This window comes from Haliaeetus leucocephalus, unplaced genomic scaffold, assembly GCF_000737465.1.
Source record: "Haliaeetus leucocephalus isolate CR32 unplaced genomic scaffold, Haliaeetus_leucocephalus-4.0 Scaffold339, whole genome shotgun sequence".
Taxonomy (NCBI): domain Eukaryota; kingdom Metazoa; phylum Chordata; class Aves; order Accipitriformes; family Accipitridae; genus Haliaeetus; species Haliaeetus leucocephalus.
In genome coordinates this window covers 12,603,308-12,622,545 of record NW_010972775.1, presented here as the reverse complement: position 1 = coordinate 12,622,545, position 19,238 = coordinate 12,603,308, and the positions used below count along the sequence as shown (strand labels likewise).

At 35.7% G+C, this 19,238-nt stretch overlaps 1 protein-coding gene across 3 annotated transcripts; it reads left to right on the top strand.

The window, feature by feature from the left end:
* Window positions 1-1,607: 1,607 nt before the first annotated feature.
* USP8 (ubiquitin specific peptidase 8) lies at window positions 1,608-19,047 on the top strand. Of its 3 annotated transcripts, none has more exons than XM_010571911.1 (20): window positions 1,608-1,648; window positions 2,058-2,228; window positions 2,914-3,058; window positions 3,540-3,625; window positions 6,197-6,341; window positions 6,974-7,031; window positions 7,756-7,915; window positions 8,188-8,350; window positions 9,587-9,731; window positions 9,909-10,129; window positions 11,225-11,812; window positions 13,098-13,187; window positions 13,803-13,883; window positions 14,288-14,550; window positions 15,098-15,310; window positions 15,826-16,036; window positions 16,373-16,609; window positions 17,135-17,277; window positions 17,648-17,780; window positions 18,014-19,047. In XM_010571911.1, the coding sequence occupies exons 2-20, from the start codon at window positions 2,125-2,127 to the stop codon at window positions 18,197-18,199; spliced, it is 3,372 nt and encodes a 1,123-aa protein (XP_010570213.1). In that variant the 5' UTR covers window positions 1,608-1,648; window positions 2,058-2,124; the 3' UTR covers window positions 18,200-19,047. The 3 variants fall into 3 exon arrangements, with proteins under 3 accessions (XP_010570213.1, XP_010570214.1, XP_010570215.1); XM_010571912.1 differs by having other exon boundaries at window positions 1,609-1,648; window positions 7,771-7,915; XM_010571913.1 differs by lacking the exon at window positions 13,098-13,187 and having other exon boundaries at window positions 1,610-1,648.
* The last annotated feature ends 191 nt before the right edge of the window (window positions 19,048-19,238 follow it).

Genomic DNA, 19,238 nt, shown 5'->3' with positions numbered 1-19,238 from the left:
GTTACAATATTCTGTCAGAACACAACCAAATGCTGCCACTTAAGATTAAGAAAATACTGGTTACATAACAGAGCAAACATTGAAGATATATTTGGAAAGGACTTAAAGCTTCAAAGAAAAAGTCTATTTACAGTTCCAAGTGGAATAAGAAAAAAGCCAGGTAGAGACGTGCTCTGAAGGTAGGATTAGACAAGCAATGCTAAAATCTTAATAAGAGCGAAGCCTTTCTTTGTAATTCTGCGAGTTAGAAAGTATGTCTTTGTTTTACGCAAAGAGGCTTTTAGATTGTAAAGGTCCTTTACTTTGGGTCAGGGGTGTGTCTGTGTTTTGTTTCTACTGAATGCAGTTCTTCTAATGAATTTTCTGCCTTGTTTTCAGCACCTAAATATCTCCCTGAAACATAAGACACCTTATATAGGGAAGATGTTTTAAGATGAGTGGGGTATGGGATATATTTTTAATTTTATGCATTAATATTAGTATTTGAAGACTTGATTATTTACTTTCTAGAATTATCTGTAAATCAGTCTCCTAAGGAAGGATTTTTGACAAGTTTATCAACTTTGAAAAGTTGCTACGTAATTGGAAATTAGCAAGTTCAGCATCTGTGTTCAAGCAGTAAGTTATCTAGCTAGCTAGTGTTTAGTCTGACCTTGGCATGCCAGACCTTAAACCAGAGACTCATCACTAGATATGTATCTTACCTTATTTTTGCATTTATTTCCAACATGAACTTATCAAGTGTTTGGGTTAACTTAATATCTTTATTCAATAACCAGTTCCTAGATCAAGAACAGTCAACCTAGCAATATTATATGCAGTGATACTTTAAAGTATGTAACAGCTATGTGCCATGGGGAAGGGATCACATTCCCATCCTGGCTTCTCATTCTTGGCTTCACACGCTGACTGCTCTCCTTGCACAAGCTGTGTAGCCTTTCTGCCTCTTCAGCAAGCTGAATTGGCTCAGTAAGAGGCTGGACAAGTACCAGACCAGCATGAAAAAGAGGGAGGGAAATCAGGACCACCTCATTTCGTGGCAGTCACCTACAGATCAGTTCAGTTGGCTGAAACTTCACTCTGAGGTCACTGGCTGATGGTTTTTTTGGTCACACTTGTCATGCTGGTCATCACCTTGAGGGTGGAGGGGAAACACCCTACCTTCATCTTGTCAAAGGCAGTGTGGGTTTTCACTACTAGGAAATTATTTTTGGGGATCACTTGAGCATCTTCTAATTAGTTTGCCTTCCTCTCTTTGGTATTGTTAGCATCTTAATGTCTCACTGCTTGAGAGGGAGCTCGGTGCCTCCCCTGCTACCCCCAAGGGCTAAAATAGCTTACCGTGTATTAGATTCAAAGACTTGTAGTTAGACTATCTGTATGACCTAAATGGTCTGCTCTAGCAGTATGTCAGATGAGATGATGTAATAGACCCTTCTGGCCAAACTCTGCTTAACTATTTCATGGCTACCTGGAGAACACTTCCAAATGAAAGCAGAAAGACAACAGTACCTAGGAGTTTAAGACCTACAGCACGTCCAAGAAGTTTCAAGTCAACTTTAACAGTTGCAACCTTCCTTTTCTCAGCTTGTCTCTTACCAAGACATTAGAAGTCGCCTTTCCAAGGGTGTAGTGTGCATTTGCAGAGGTTTGTGCAAAGCTAGTGGTAAAATAATTATCCGTTACAAATTTCAGAGTATAGAGAAGTCAGCTAATTTTTTTATAATATACTTACTGGCATTACAGTTGAATAAATTTGCTAGATATGATGATTTTGAACACTCTTAAGTCAGCATTTCTTCTCTTATTATTTTCTTATTCTTCTGTTAGCAACATATTGCTAATATTCTTGATAAATTAGAGTGATTTCAAATAATTCTATCACTTTAGGAGGATTAATTTATACAGTTAACTGTTTAGCCACTCTGCATCTAGTGCTAGCTCACATAAGGTGAGATAAATTAGGTAATAAATCCATACAGCTAACTATAACTGTATTAAAAATCATTGGAATATAATTGGGCTCTCCTTACTTATTTTCCTCCCCCCCCCCCCAGAAAAATATTGATAGAGACTTCTAAGAAGCTGTACCATCCTAGAAGGAACATAAGTAACAACATTAACATGCCTGCTGTGGCGTCTGTACCTAAGGAGCTATATCTCTGTACTTCATTGAAAGATCTCAACAAGAAGACAGAAATAAAACCTGAAAAGACGAGTACAAAGAGGTATATATATATTTTAATTGATTTTGGATTAATATTAGAAGTATTAGTGCTACTCTTCTGAGCAGGTTCCAGAACTACTTATGTTGTGGATCTAAATTTCCTCAATTATTTCTGTTAGATATAAAAATCTTTGATAGTCTTATGTGTGGATCTCTCAACTACCACATAGGATATGCTTACTGCCTACAGAAGGTAACTTCACATACTGCCAAAACGTGACTTGGACAGAGCATGATGCCCATGAAAATTTGTGTACTTTGAGAAAAGGCTACTTAAATGCAAGTTCTTACAAATGATAAAAAGCTTAGCAAATGTGTGAATAGAAAATATTTTGCCTCTAGCATTTTTAGACAATCAATGATTTCATTTTGTCTTACTATGAATTAGTTTTTCCTCAAAAAAATGTTGTTTTTAGAAGGGAAAAGTACTTTTTTCCATATTTCAGTATGCTATTTAATTATGGAAGATTTTAAGTAAGGCTAGTAAACAAGCGAGCCAAGAGAAACATTATTTGGAGGAGCATGATTGTAATTCATATTTAATGAAAGCCTTATATTAAGATGGTAAAATCAAACAGTTAATATACAGGCAGAGGCTGTGAACAGTTAAAATGGCATCTTGTAATGAAAAGGTGTTTGAGGACAAGTCAACAATCACGTGCTTTACTCCTTCTCTTTGATTCCAGTTATGTGCAGAGTGCCCTTAAGATTTTCAAGGCAGCGGAGGAAAGCAGATTGGACCGAGATGAAGAAAAAGCTTACATCCTATATATGAAATATGTGACTGTTTATAACTTCATTAAAAAGAGACCTGATTTTAAGCAGCAACAGGTATAAAAGCTTTGACTGACCTCTTCTGCATTGGTAGAACTATTAGAAGTACAGAGAATTACACTAATGCACATTCAAAAGGTTACACTGCTATTGAGTAAACTGTCTCACTTATGGTGATATTTTTCCTTCCTATTTTTGACAAGTCTATTATTAATTGCCTTTACAGTTTGTATACCCATAAGGTATATAAATTTTCAGATCTGTATTTTTTCAGAGAAGTGTGTTCCTATCATCTTTCCCATTCAAACTTTTTTTGGTGCAGTTGCCTTGCCTAGCCTTTATTTATTAGTGCTACAGAACAATTTTACTTACAAACTCATGTTTGAGGGGAAAATATTTTGATTCAAAACAGTTCCTTTTGTTGGTGTTAATATAATTATAATATCAATTTTCTGTACATTAGCAGCTCTTGATATGCACAGAAGTAGGCATTATTAAGCTGTAATATTAATATGTGGGGTGATGCTTGTAATTTTAGGATTATTTTCATTCAATTCTTGGACCTACAAATTTAAAAAAAGCTATTGAAGAAGCTGAAAGACTGTCAGACAGCCTTAAGCTCAGGTACGTGAATATGGTTAATAGATAATATACTGTTCATTATACCTGAAGCCTGTACATGTGCAATTGCAGGTTTTCATGCTATTTAATAGTAGGGGATTGCACTTGAGTAGATCTTAGATACCTGAGACTATGGGGGGGTTAAATTGTTTATCCACAAAAGTCTGTTCATAGAGATAATTTTTATTATCACACAATTCAATAACTTGCCACTGTATACATTGTCTCTTAATTCTTGGTAACTATGATTTGTTGATATTGTCTTCTATTTTTATTTAATGACTAATAAAAAGAAACCACAAGATATAAACTATATATGTACTATGGATGTTCAAAAGCCATTTCCTCCTCACCCTTTTCATCACAAAGTTCTGAAACCAAATATACTAATGAATTTTCCTAATATTTACATATGTTAAAGTCCTCCTAGTGTAGATTTAGTTTACACGAACAAAACACATTTTTTGATTCTTTAGCTAGGTGCTACACCTTTTCTCTACCTCTGCCACATGCAGACATGTATATGGAAGTGCACAGTTTTGCCAGTATGTAACTGAGCTGATGCTAACGGGCTTTTGGGTAGCTCATTTACAACTGTCAAGTTACATGTCTTTGTGCCATAAGCCATGAGATTGTGTCGTTAAGAAGTTGTAAGGTAGAATCTGTCTTTAAGTGATGTTTAGTGCAGTATGTCTTGCTTCCAGCCTTATCTGCTTCTTGCATCCTTAGCAACTATCTTTCTCACCCCTTTAACGCTTTCACTTCAGCTAGGCACATTCTCTTGTCCCCCAGTATTACTGTGAAAGCATATTCTATGCCCTTCAAAGTGCTTAATCCGTAAAGTTAGTTTAGGTGAACAAGGAAATAAGAGTATAGTCACATGTATATGAAAAGAGGCTTTCCAAAGGTGTCTCATGGTACTATGCATGAAACATTCTTTAGGTTTTCTTTATTTTTAGTTAGGAGTCTTACAATTCAACAGAGCTACAAATTTACTGTAAGAGTAAACACTGACAGAATTGTAGAAAACCAGAATTATTTAAAGACTTTAGTTACTTTTGCCTTTTTATGAAAGGAACAGAGTTTGGAAAGTTGACACAACTTTCGGGTACTCTGCGCAAATACATTTAAAGGAAATACAAATGAAACATGACTCCTGTGTAACTACAGAAGTGGTTTCAGGGAAATTATTTGTATAATTTCTTCTCCAGGCAGTAGGCCAGCAAATAGTTTGAATGTTAATTGTTAACTAAAAGTGGAGCTGCTGCATCAGTTGTATAGGAGCAGGAATACCTACATGAATGATCTATGTGCTTCAGTGGCATAAATGGGAAATTGACGGGTAAATATTCCATATTGACTGAATTAAACTAAAATCTGAAATATGCTTTAGTGCCATTAACTCCAAATGAGAGCAAAATGCTCTCTTCTAACTTATGATGCCTTTGCCAAATCAAGAAGCCTATTTAAAAAAATAAAATTACAGACTTGCAGCTCCTTCCTATTAGTGGCCAATTAATAGAGTAGACTTGGAGGTAGAATTTGATTTAGTGATCTAGTTTATTAACACAGTACTTTTATTATGAAATACAGCTGTATTGTTGTCATTGTAATCCTGATTAGGCAACATATGATGAAAACAAGCAATTACTAATACAGTTCAGTTCATGTTTCACTGCTTGGTTCAGTCATCAAAATTGTTAGTTCAAAACATTCTTTTTTGTTTTACGGATCACTAGTAACCCTTGAGCTTCTTAGTTATATTAAATATATTAGAATGCTATTTAACAGTGATGTGACTATACAAACCTGCAGTTGGTGATCCAAAAGCTGTAGTTTGGAGGTCACTGGTTTACAATATCATGATTGTCCTTACAATGGCAAAAGGCTGGGAGGTTAATTTTAAAGTCTAAGGCTTTATGAAAAGGACAGCTGCATGTAAGACCTAGGTCCACCAAAGCTGTCTAGTATGCATGATTCTTGCATTGACTTCACTGTAGTCCCAGTGTTTGAAACAAATAGCAGGGACACAGGTGAGGACATAACAGTATTATGGAGTCAGCTTACATTCTGAAGGTGACTGCTACCATATAAGTAGTTCTGATCCGACTTCTCAAAAAAGAAAATTTAGATAACTGAGCTAACTTACTCCTAACTGTTATTGTTAGCTCTGTTGTAAAACCAAATAAAATACCTGGGCTGATTGTTATAATATATTGAAGTTTGCCTGTAACTCACCAATACTTACTCTTTCCTCTACAAAATGAAAAACCTATTACATTTAGCGACACCATAGCTAAGCATGACCCCAGGTTTAAAGAAAAAAATTAGTTAGCCTTAAGAGCAGTGGCTATGAAATAGGACCCAAAACAATATTTAAGAATAAGAAAACCAACTCAAGAGTGGGATTAAAATGAGGTTCACTGGAAATATAAAAATTGACAATACTTTAACTTTTTTTAAACTTTAAATAAGGTTTATTTCCCTCCTGAAGACTTGATGATTCTGATGTTAATTATCCAAGGCTAGCCAATAACACAATATTAAAAAAGAGGCTTTTTTTTTTCCCAATAGATATGAGGAAGCTGAAGTTCGGAAAAAACTTGAAGAGAGGGACAGACAAGAGCTGCAGAAAAAGCAAGAACCAAAAGACGATGGAAAGAGTTTAGCCAAAAACTCTTCAGAAAGTGCTGTGGATTCCAAAGGAAAAAGCCAAAGGGTAACTGAAGATGTTTACAAACTCTAATTCAGTCTGAATGCATAGTTTTAATCTAGCATTTGATCTCTACTAGTAGCTATTTCCAGTTCAGAACCATTTTTTTTTTTTAATTAGCTTATACTCCCCATAACCCTTCTTTGACATTTCTTTGGAAGATGTTGAGTCCTACCAACCTTGAAGTCTTGCATAAGATAGACTAGGGTTTTTTTTGTAAAGTCAAATTCTATTTTATAATAGAACTAGCTAGTGTAAGAAACCCAAGGTAATGGTAATAAGCTGATGTTATGGGTAACATATCTCTTCTTTAGGAGAGAGCTGACTTTTCAAGCACTAGTGTGGAAAGAAACTTAATTTCTCCAACATACTTCACAAATTTTATCTGGCAGATGATGATGTCCTACATTGTATTGCCTTTTTAACTGGTTTTTGTCTAGGGAGGGCAGCAACCTTGGTATGTTTTTAGTACATTTGTCAACACATCTTTAGAAGGAGCTTCCTTTTTCTTGGTTTCTTCATGTGGCTTACAGTCTGGCCAGTTTCCCTCAAGCTATATGAGAGTCAGTGTCTGTTGGCCACCTTGGTTCTGAGTATTAGATATTAAACTAACTTTTTTTTTTTTCCTTAAAACACAGATTAATGGTGAGAGAAAGCATTCACTGGAGAAAAAGGATCAGTCTGACAGTCTAAGTGGTAAGAAATGCAATGTTCACACAGATGTGGAAAAGGTCTCCATATGACTATGCACCTGTCAGCTAAGCAGTTGCAATTCTTTTAAGGAGTTATTTCACAGTCAGAGTATTTTGATGAAATTCTAGTATCCTGCATTTCAGTAACAGTGACTTAGTAATTAATTAAGCTCTGTACTGCAGCCTTCATCACTTCTTTTGAACTTAGAAAGCTGTACTTAGTTTTTCAACAGTTTAATAACTGAAGCTGAACTAGCCCTAAACTAGCCCAATTTAGAAAGAAAAATGTCTCTTCAAATGATAAGAAAAAATATAGGCAAGGCTGAAATGTGTCAGCTTTCTCAGTTAAATAAGAAATTTTGCCTTTCCCCTCCCAACTTCCTGGTTTTTGTTCCTGTAATATGTGAAAGTGTTCTCTAAAATTCTTAACTGAAGAGGAACTTCCGCAGCATGTAGTTTACAAATGCTTGCCTATATAGCTTGATTTAAGTGAGACTGCAAAAAGTTAAACTAATTTATCACTGAAGTGTTCAGTGTTGCCTAATTCAGCACATCAGGTGCTAATCACTACAGTAGTGGGAGCAAAAGGTCCAGTATATTTATTCTATACTGTCTCACCTCCATGATTTTGTGGATTTTTCTGTTCCATCTGTTCTTAGTCCTGATTGCGCCAGTCAGATGTGGTCGTAGCTGTCTCCATTTATAATATAGCTTTTTACATCTAATAGTTTCTCTGTTTCAAGGAACAGTAACAGCTGAGAAACTGTTTGCAATGATGTCGGACAAAAATATTGAATTGATTATAATGGATGCTCGAAGATTGAAAGATTATCAAGAATCCTGTATTCCAAGATCTATCAGTGTCCCAGAAGAAGCTATCAGTCCTGGGTATGAAATAATGTTAAATGATAGTGAAATATTTAGTTTCATAAATTGACTGGAAAAAAGTTACATGCTTTCAAAGATTGTACACTTAGTTTTGGAGTCCCTGATATATACCAGTGGGCAAGATGTATCTGGACAGCTCTGTTCTTGCATGTACTGACTTTAAGCCAGAGCATATTTATTTTATACAAGCACATAAACATATATGGATTATATGTTGTTGGATAAAATGTCACTTCTACATTTGTCTTTAAATGCATGTTAATACATTTCAGAGTTACTGCTAATTGGATTGAAGCTAGACTCCCAGAGGATTCTAGAGATCCATGGAAGAGGAGAGGACACTTTGATTATGTTATACTGCTAGACTGGTTTAGTTCTGCTACAGACTTAAAGCTAGGAACAACTCTTCAGAGCCTGAAAGATGCGCTTTTTAAGGTTGGCAAGTTTCATGTTTTGTATTAATTCATCTCAATAAACAAGAAGGTCTTAAAGCACCTATAATTACAAAGTATTTGGAAGACTTAATGACACTTTAGGTGAACATCTTGGTTTAGTTTTCAAAGACTGCTTATTTTGATAGCAGAAATGTAGTCTGAAGTTTCACGTTCCCATGCTTGTGCTCTAGTAGAGGACATTATAATTTATTAAATAGGTAAACAGCAGAATGATTCAACTCCCCTCCTCAACAACTCTCTCATGAACTTAAGAGTTCTTGGCTGACAGAGTTACTTGGGAGAGTACTTAGTACTGTTTGTCAGAAACATTGTCCCCCTCTTTCCTGTTTTAGCAACAATAATTCCTTATTCATGGGAACTGGCTGGCCACCTGCATAGGCAGGCCAAAGAAGGCTAGCTTCTTTGCAGTCCTATCAGTGAGGGACTTCCTAGAATGGAGGGGTTTTGGTGAAGGAGACCCCAGAAATATTTTGAGCATTGTTAACTTTTCTGCATTATTGAATATAACTTTTAGAGAAACATGAATTTAAATTTGGACTTCATCAGTGCAGGGAGCTTATAGACTCAATATTAAGCAGATGCTCAACATTTTCACGTCAGAACTCCGGCTATAGCTGTGTTGTCCTTACTCTTTATATAGGTGGCTCTTGTGAAAGACTGCACATCTTTGTTACCTAAACATTCAAGACTGGGATTCAGAGGTAGTTCAGGCAGTTCTCCCTGTCTATTGCTTTACAAATAGTCTCTGAGCCTCTGTGCCTTGTTCATGTTCTAATACTGAGGACCTCAGGAGGGTGGCAGTCTGGAGCCCGAACTCTCAAGGGTTTTTCAGAAAGTTAACATCATGCTTTCTAAAGCCGATATCGCTAATCACTCAGCAAACTTACCAGATAAGAAACTGAAGCAAATATTTTAATAAAATATTTTTCTGCATGGAGGATCATTACCTGAAGTAGTAGTAAGTGGTTCTTTCTGTATTGGAAATATTCAGACCCTGTTGTAGGTAGAGCCAGGAACCTAACTGTGTTGGGCATTCTCCAAACACAAGGAGGATCCCTGTTCCCCAAAGGGTTTTTTGCAGCCTGCTTAATTCTTATTTAAAAATCTCAAAAATAACCTGTCTCAATGTAATGACTAGACACAGAAGTTTCAACAAGAGTTGAAGAGTTTCTCTTCTATTTTTAAATCGTTTCATTTCAAACTTTTTTCCTTATAGTGGGAAAGCAAAACTATACTGCAGAATGAGCCTTTAATTCTAGAAGGAGGTTATGAAAACTGGCTCCTTTGTTTTCCCCAGTACACAACAAATGCTAAAGTAACTCCACCCCAGCATAGCAGGAGTGAAGCAGTGACTGTTTCTTGTAAGTATAAAGGATGCTCCTCCCAAGTATTTGTAATTACCGGATGCATCTTTAATCATTCAAATATGCTTGAGATAGCCTTGTTCTGGCTAAATCTAAATTTTGGGATGGAACATGGGGGTTATTTTGCTTTTGTGGGTTTTAAGTGCTCTCATGCTTCTCTCCCCCCTCCTAAAGTGGATTTTACATACCCATCTCTGGAAGAGCCAGCTCCTGTTCCACCTGTTGTTGCTATAAAGCCATCTCCAACAGAATTGATTGAAAATGAAGAAACAGGAGATAATTTGGAAGAGAGACTAAAATCACTTAACAGACCAAATGTACAGGATGCTGCTGTTCCAAAATCTGACAGTTCGTTTGTAGTTAATCCAGTATCAATTACAAGAAGTATCCCTGAGGTAAGCTGTGTTTCTTTTTCTCAGAGTTAGCATATGGTTAATTTATTAGAGACCCACCACACGCAGAAGCCTAAATCCACAAGGAAATACACTCAGTATTTAAGCCTTGTACGCAAGTATATTGGTACAAAGACTATTAGTGATCTGTGAAGCCATGATAACTAATCTGCAGAACTTTATGAAACTGAATATACTTAACATAATTGCAGAGCTTTTAATGAATATTTTTATGTGAGCACCTAAGAAATTGAAGGTTATCAATTGATCATTAATTCAGAAAGTCTATAAGCAAACTTCTCTACTCAAAACATATATGATGAAACACAGGGAGGGTAGTTAGGCTATGGCTTACCTTGGCTATTCCAAAGGCCTGTTTTCCAGCAACTCTATCTTCCTTCAAATAATAAAACATTTAGGTGGTGTGTCACTCTTGGCCCAGTAGTGAAAGTACGGGGATTTATTTCTTCCTTCTACAGGGATAAAAATTTCTAAAGACACCTTTGTAGAGTCCTTACACAAAAATAATGTTTTCCTTAAAAGACAAGGCTAAAGTCAAATTCTTCACTTTCAACCTTCTACATACTGCCTTTAATACAAATTTCAGTCTGTTCTTCCCTGAATCAGGCAAGCTTTTATTTCTTCAGAACATCTACTTCAGCATCAAAACCAACTTGCTCTCCTAGATCTAAGCATAAGTCATTCTTAAATACCTCTTCCCATCAAGCAGATCTGCCTTAATCACATGCTCTGGCACATGATTGAGAGAGGCAAGCCCAAATTAGGCTGCCTGATTGCTCTAAGATGTTCACCTTTGAAAGCCTGAAAATAAAGAGTTGTAGTAATCAGTACTTAATGCTGTCCTTATGGTTCTCTAGGGCTTGTTGATTCTTATCTCACATCTGAAAATTAAGTGAATACCTAATTTCACTAACAAGCAATTTGAACTACCAGATTTAATGAAATTGAAAGTTTGCTATCTCTCTAGCAGGAGTCAACTTTATATCTTTATTCTCTTATAAATCTCACTTAGAAAAAGTTTAGCTAACAGAGTGGTAATAGCTGTAGTGAATTGTTGTTCTACACTTTGTGTTACAGGTTGATCGTACTAAAAAGCCTTTGCTAAAAATCCCTGATGATAACAGACCAAAATCTCAAAGTACAGTCAGCGATGGCCAGCCTGTTGAGAATGGACGGATAGTTCCAGACCGGTCCACAAAGCCATTATGTGATGCAAAGAGCATTCTGACAGAAGAAGAAAAAAGTCGTGTACATGCAGAAACTGCTGCTCTGTTAGAGAAAAACAGACGGGAAAAAGAGCTCCGGGAGAGGCAACAAGAAGAACAGAGACTCAAGCGAGAAAAAGAAGAACAAGAACAAAAAGCAAAAGAAGAACAGAAAGAAAAGGAACACAAAGAAAAGCTACAGCAATCCAAAGAGGACAGAGAACAGGAGAGGGATGAACAAATAAAAAGAGAACAGGAGGAAAAGGAGCAAGAAAGAGCACGCAAAGAAGCAATGGAAGCAAAAAAGCAAAATAAAAATGAACTAGAAAGCATTGGTGCAAAAAGGATTGAGATTGACAAAATATCTGCGGAAGAAAGAGAAAAAGGAACTCGAACACCAGAAACACAGAGACGGGCACTGGGCGATGCATCTCAGACCTTTGTGACTGCTTCAGGCAAGGTTAGTGAAAAAGAGAAAATCATCACCAAATGTGGAGTAGTTATTCAGGATGATTTGTGAGTGCATACTCTAGTATCGTACTAATCTAGAAGTTTTAAATATATCATTGGATTTTTATTTAGGCCACTTTTACATAAATGTAGAGGAGAAATTTAAAACCAAGACACAAATAGATTTAATTTTTTTTTGCAAGACAGTCTCAATTCTTGCTTGTAGGTGAGCAGCATGGAATCCCCATAGGATAATAAAACTTCCCACTGACATGGAGCTAGAAGGAATGGTTCATAGTCTGCAATTCTCTGTTTCAAAAATAGAGGCATGGTGGCAGTTTCTCTCTTGCACCAGCCCAGTACTGTATATTATACTGTTGTGACACATGCTAGGAACAGAATTGTATTATCGTAACAAACTCTTTAGTGCCCCCAGCTGAATAAATGCTGATATAACAGGATTTTGTTGACTAGCATAGGAAGCAAAGCAATACCCTAAGCTAGTATTTTTGCTGAGAACAGTCTGGTTCCAACTCTTTTGGAGGGATCACAGTTCCTTCTTTCCTCCTATTCTTGAAAAAAATTCCAAAATTTCTGAGAGTGTAAAAATCATCTAATCATGAAACGTGAGCCATTGGTGAAGCTGAGTTAATAACGGAACAGATGTCTTTAAAACCATTTCTCAAGAACATGCATTAGGATATTTTTCTCTCTCTTTGCAATTGCAGTTGTTATTTGACCAGACTTTGGTGCTTGTGTAATGCAAATGCACAAGGAAGCCAAAATAAATCTTCCTGGGCAACCTTAGCACAGTCATTCTTGAGCTGTTGACTGACAGTGCAACTTCACATAATCCCAAAATGACTGCCTAGGATAAATTCATAATGTTGGCTTCACAGTTTGCCTTTTTCATGGAGAGGCTTTGTCACAGTGAGAAGTAAAAGGGGAGAGAGTCTTTTATTTAAAAACAAACTGTAAACCCCACAGCTTTTAGGGAGGAAAGTAGTGTAGGTGGAACTTCTGCACTTCATTTCTGAGCCTTTGAAACTATGTAACAGACTGTCTTATTTGACACAACATTCAGCCTCAAAGGCTATTCCAGCGAATTGCCTATAGTATAGACGAGGAAGAATAAAAACGATATGTAGATACCTGTTCTAACCACTTCTTTGTGGCATGTGCATTTAACAACCAAAAAAGAGAATATAACTGCTTTTTCCCTATTTTGCTTTATCAGCATTCTTTACTGACATTCCAGATGAAAATTGAAAGCCTTCTCTCAAAATCTTTTACAGCAAACTGGGGTTAAAGGACAACCAGACAGTGGAGCTCAAAAGCCAGGACCCCTTAGAGAGGATTCTGAACAAGATACTGAAAGACTTAAAGTAAATACAATGTGTTGTATGTAGCCCAAACCAATCAAGCGCAGATGCTTTATGATTATTATGTTATGTTAAATTCCACCTCATTTTAATATTTAAAGTCATCATCTTAAGAAAAGACTATGTCATGTTTACAGCTGTTTGTTTGCATTTTTTCATTTGTCATATTCATCTGAAAAAAATATTTGAAGCTTTCACCAGAAGTCTTCATATGTTTCTGATGGCATTAACAAGCATTCCACACTTGTTTGTCATCTCATACATACTCCTTTGTGTACCACTTTGAAAGGGAGAAAAGATCATCCCTATGTGTTTAACAGAAGCACATACTCCTAATAAAGTAGCTTCTTTAGGGAAGAAATTGAGTATTCAGACTTTTGTGAGACTGAATTGTCCTTTTTTTCTGGAGCATGTCAAGAAACAGCTTTTGTTTAGACTGAGTGATAGAAAATAGTAGTACTATATTACCATTATAATAAATTGTATTTCCAGCTATGATCAAGGATTTCATATTGAACTGTTTTACACTGAATCATATAACTATATAGGGAAGTCACAGGCAGCTTGATGCTCTGCATAAGTAACTGTACGTACCTTACATTTCCATTTATTTATTAGTCTCAGCGGGAGCCGTTAATGAGAGCGCGAAGTGAAGAAATGGGAAGGATAATCCCAGGACTGCCTGCAGGTTGGGCAAAGGTAACTTTCTATTCTGATGTTACAATCAAGTGGCCTTGTTTAGTTTCATATTGCATTTCAGTTGTGTCTTATTTCTAAGTTAGATTTTGTTTGTTTGTTTATTTTTATTTTTTCCCCTTCAACTTCCACATGGTTATTTTCTGAATTTTAATGTTATTTGTAATGAAACTAGGAGAGCTCATCTGCTGTTTCTGGTATTAAGCAGTTGCTGTTTAATATGCATTTTGGTGAAAGTGGTGCCTTCCAGTAAATTTAATCCATTAAATATTGAGGCCAGTGCTGACTATTAACATCTCAATGTTTGAAAAACTCATGCACTGTTCTTACAGTCGTTTAAAAATAGGTAAGTAAGTTAATGATGGATTTTTACTTGGTTTTGAAACAATTTGTTTTTTTCCCCCAAGTTTCTGGATCCAATCACTGGAACCTTTCGTTACTATCACTCGCCAACAAATACTGTTCATATGTATCCACCAGAAATGGCTCCTTCATCCACTCCTCCATCAACCCCTCCAACTCATAAACCCAAGCCACAGGTGACCGTTGAACGAGAAAGAGAACACTCCAAACTGAAGCGCTCCTACTCTTCCCCAGATATAACCCAAGCCATTCAGGAGGAAGAGAAGAAAAGAATTCCTGTAACTCCTGCAGTCAATCGTGACAATAAGTATGTTCAATAAGTTATACCACAACTCGTGCAATATATAGGACTTTCTTTGTGTTTAACCAACTGAAATTCATTAGTATTTTCTAAGTAGGTTTGAAAGGATGCAAGAATGATAGACTTACATTGAACTTTTAGCAATTAAATTTATAGGGCAGTTGTGTTTTGAGAATTAATGTAATTACTATGTATTAACATGAACTTCAGAGGTCACAGTGTAACTGGACAATAGTTGCTTTTTAAGTTGTGGTATTTGTGTTAACATATTAAATGCCAGTCTTCTGACAGCTTGTGAAATGCAGAGTTTTCAGGTTTTAAACTGGGTTAAATCAACAGCTAATTCTTCATCTGTGAATTTAAAAAACAGACAAAAAAACCCAACACCAAAAACCCAAAACCAACTAGTATTGAATACCTTAAATAATGGTTGGTGTTTGGTGACATCTTGTGCCAGGATATTTCATTCCCTGTGAGGGAGGGTGGTTCTGTTGGCATATGTGCACAGCCTTGTCAAGTTTGAGATTCCTAAAAAATAATTTCTTCTTTACAGACCAGTCTGTTACACTAAAGCAGAAATTTCAAGACTCTCTGCATCGCAAATTCGGAATCTTAATCCTGTGTTTGGGGGATCGGGACCAGCTCTTACAGGACTTCGTAATCTAGGGAACACTTGCTATATGAATTCCATATTACAGTGTCTGTGCAATGCACCTCACCTGGCTGATTATTTTAACAGAAACTTATATCAAGATGATATTAACAGGTAACAATCTCTTATTCTCATCCTTTAATTTATAATTGAAGGTAAAAAATCTGCCTTTACAATTGTTAATTAAAAAAAACACTTAGTGGGGTTAAGGGGGGGTGGTTTGTTTTTTTAAGTAGGAGACATGCTAACTTGTAAGAATCTTGACATTTTCAAAATTTGTGTTTGTGATGAAATAGGTTTTACTGGACAGTCTTAATTAAATTGTGCTTACCAAATTCATAAATATAAGTGTACTAGAGTCTCCTAAAACCAAACAGAATATTTAAATAGCAGTTTACAAAACAAGCTGGAAACAGCGTACCTTCCATTAGCCCAGTCTTGAACATGGAGCCAAATTACAGTGCCAAAGTAGACAAAAATTTTAACTTGGTCTAACAGCCAGGTTTTTTTGGTCTAAAGAAATTACTTTGAAATTGGGAGAACGTCTTGAATTAATAATATTTAAAGAAAAAAAAACCTTATTTGAAGGGCTCACTATATAATTCTTTTTTGTCTGTTTAATTGTATAGGTCGAATTTCCTGGGGCATAAAGGTGAAGTGGCTGAAGAGTTTGGTGTAATAATGAAAGCTTTATGGACAGGACAGTATAAATATATCAGTCCAAAAGACTTTAAAATTACAATTGGGAAGATTAATGACCAATTTGCAGGATATAGTCAACAGGACTCCCAAGAATTGCTTCTCTTTCTAATGGATGGCTTGCATGAAGACCTAAATAAAGTAAGCAATACACTTGTAACAAATGATACATCTGTCAGATGATCAAGAGAAATAAATTTGTAAAAGACCCTCTTATTTCATAAGAAGATTATGTTACTGGAACCTTGTATAGAAGGAAATGCAAGTATTCAGAATTAAAGTAGAAATTTAGTTTGAAACAGTGTAACGTACTGAAGGGAGTAATGGAGGAAGCCTAACTAGATAAGAAATGGATGGCTACACTGACATGTTCAAATATTTTTGCAAATATTCAATAGTATACTTGCCTATAGATGAAACCTCATATTTTTGTATATGTTAATATATAGCTATGATATTTAAACTTCTGTTACCCAGGCTGACAACAGGAAAAGATACAAGGAAGAAAACAACGATCATCTTGATGACTTCAGAGCAGCAGAACTAGCCTGGCACAAACACAAACAGCTCAATGAATCCATTATTGTGGCACTCTTTCAAGGACAGTTCAAATCTACAGTGCAGTGTCTTACATGTCACAAGAAGTCACGAACCTTTGAGGCTTTCATGTATTTGTCGTTACCGCTTGCATCCACTAGTAAATGTACTCTGCAGGTACGGTGGGACTAGAAACAGTTGGTGAAGTAAAAGCATTTATCTGTGACTTCATTACAATGTTGCTCCTGCTCAGTCTTTTGTTGAAGGGTTTGGTCAATATTCCAGCTTAATTTATGCTAACCTGAAACATGAACAGATCTGAGTCTTCACTATTTTTTAATTTTTCTGAAGTTTAAAAAAAAAAAGGTTATTCCTTAAAAGTTTTAAAATACAAGCAGGATGGAAATACTGAAGCCACAGCAGCAGAAAAGACATGTATAGTATTTGCTTTTGTAGGTAATAGTATAAATATTCTGTGGTTGTAAACAAAGTATTGTAGGTGTATTTTAAAGGACTTGCAGCTAATTAATATATGCAGTAAAATTTACTTCTACACATGGATTTAACTCACTTTTCCTCATTTTTGTGAAACATAGCATGCAGGTACTTAATGCAGGTTAACAACCAAATAGGAAACAAACATTTTTGCTATGCTTTTGTAAACACCTGCCCTTCACAATCTCTGTTTGTATTTTGTTTTAGGAATGCCTTAGATTGTTTTCCAAAGAGGAGAAGCTCACTGATAACAATAGGTTTTACTGTAGCCATTGCAAAACTCGAAGGGATTCTTTGAAAAAAATAGAAATTTGGAAATTACCACCTGTTCTTCTTGTGCACTTGAAACGGTAAGAGAAATGGTGAAAATTAATTAGGATGAAGTGACCAGGCTGTCATGGAGATTGATTGTTCTAGTGCAATAGCTAACCATTTTTAATTAGAGAAAGATTCCGGATGTATTTCCGGTTGTAATGTTGCAAAAAATTTTATTTTCATCTGATGCCTCTTTTATTAGGCTGTAGTTCACAAAGCACTGTTACAAGTAATATCTTTTTATTTGTGCTAAGAAACACATGTGCAAGCATTAGCAAAACTGGGGGCCAAATGCTTTAGTTGATCTCATGTCCTGGTTGAAAACAGGGAAAACAAACATGCTTAATATTCTTAGATAGCTTGTGAACAACCTGTAACTTTTAATGATGCTTTTTAATTCTCTAGATTTTCCTATGATGGAAGATGGAAGCAAAAGCTTCAAACTTCTGTAGATTTCCCATTGGAAACGCTTGACCTTTCACAGTACGTTATTGGTCCAAAGAATAACTTGAAGAGATACAATCTGTTTTCCGTATCAGTAAGTAACCATGTTACATTTCCAAGTTCAGCTGATCTTTATGCCAAGACTTGGCTTGGCCTGTGTGATTTATCTAGGTTTCCAGGCTGCCTACCTGGTTGCAGATTAAGTTGTTGTATTCTAAAAAGAATTATTGGTATTTAGTAGAAATCTCACATTCTAGTTTATTTTGCTAACCAGGGAAGAAATGGCAGCTTTTGAGGCCATTAATTCTTTTCTTCTTATGTTTACAGAATCATTATGGTGGGTTGGATGGAGGGCACTATACAGCCTACTGCAAAAATGCTTCAAAACAACGCTGGTTTAAGTTTGATGACCATGAAGTTTCTGAGATCTCAGCATCATCTGTGAAATCCTCTGCTGCATATATTCTCTTTTACACTTCTTATGAACAGCGAGCAGTGGATATGGCCACATAAAGTAGTGTGGGTTAAGAAAACTGGTTTTCTTTTTATAAGAGCAAAGTAGGTATGGGAATGCATATAAATATGCAAAACTATGACAAACATAGTCACTTACAGATATGGGGATGGTTCCAGCAGCTTTTCTGCAAGCAAGCTCTTTCTGGTCAGTACTAGTGCTTAAAAATCAGAAGACTGATTAGTAATGCTTGTGGTAATACTGCCATCTGTGAAACCATTTAAAAAGCATACTTGCATTACCATTTATTTAAAAAACAACTATATTTTTAGTCTGCTCCAAAATTAAATTCTAGCTTAGTCATCTGAAATCTATTACCAAGTAGTTTAAAATGTCTTAAAATCCCAAGGCATATCTTGATTTTTATTTTTTTCTTTCACTGTTATGGCCTTTTCACATTTCTAACCTTAAGCTTGATTCTACTGTGAATACTCTAGAATGATGTAAACAGTTAGGAATGTAAGTGTACATATTGATTGCATACTTGCACATCAGAACTATGTATATAATAAAATGTTGTCCTTTTTGTGAGAATCTCTAAAACTCAGAGGACTGTGTTTATTTGCCAGCTCTAATTGCAACACTACTTAATAAAAAAGCAGAGCTGTATTTTTTTTCTGCTAGCTTTTGTCAATATTTGTGCACTTCAGAGTTAGTCTAAACAAACAAGATTTTCCTTTTTAATTTTTTAATATAAATTTTCATGTACACATGCATTAAAAACCTTAATGAAGAAATGATTTAAAAATATATCCTGTTAAATGTATGTTTGGGTTTGGCGTTTTTATTCTCAACTAGTTGTACAATGGTCAGGATTCTACGAATGAAAGTCTGAATTATAGACAGTTAAACGTTCTTCAGATTAAAAAAAAAATACTACTTTGTGTAGAACTGATCAGTTTAAAAACTGTTTTAGTTGCATCTTGTGCATTTTCCTGCTCTGGATTTGGGTTAGTTTTCCCTCTCTGATTGGGTTGACATTCAAAAATCTTAAATTATACATTCTAAGCTTTTATCTGTCTATGTGCCTGTGTCTTG

What these genes read in the sequence shown, in the direction of transcription:
- USP8 (XM_010571911.1), top strand. Translation starts at nt 2,125, where the DNA reads ATGCCTGCTGTGGCGTCTGTACCTAAGGAGCTATATCTCTGTACTTCA. An exon ending in TTACAAGAAGTATCCCTGAG is followed by an intron (nt 10,130 to 11,224) that starts GTAAGCTGTGTT and finishes TTTGTGTTACAG; the next exon opens with GTTGATCGTACTAAAAAGCC. An exon ending in CTAGTAAATGTACTCTGCAG is followed by an intron (nt 16,610 to 17,134) that starts GTACGGTGGGAC and finishes ATTTTGTTTTAG; the next exon opens with GAATGCCTTAGATTGTTTTC.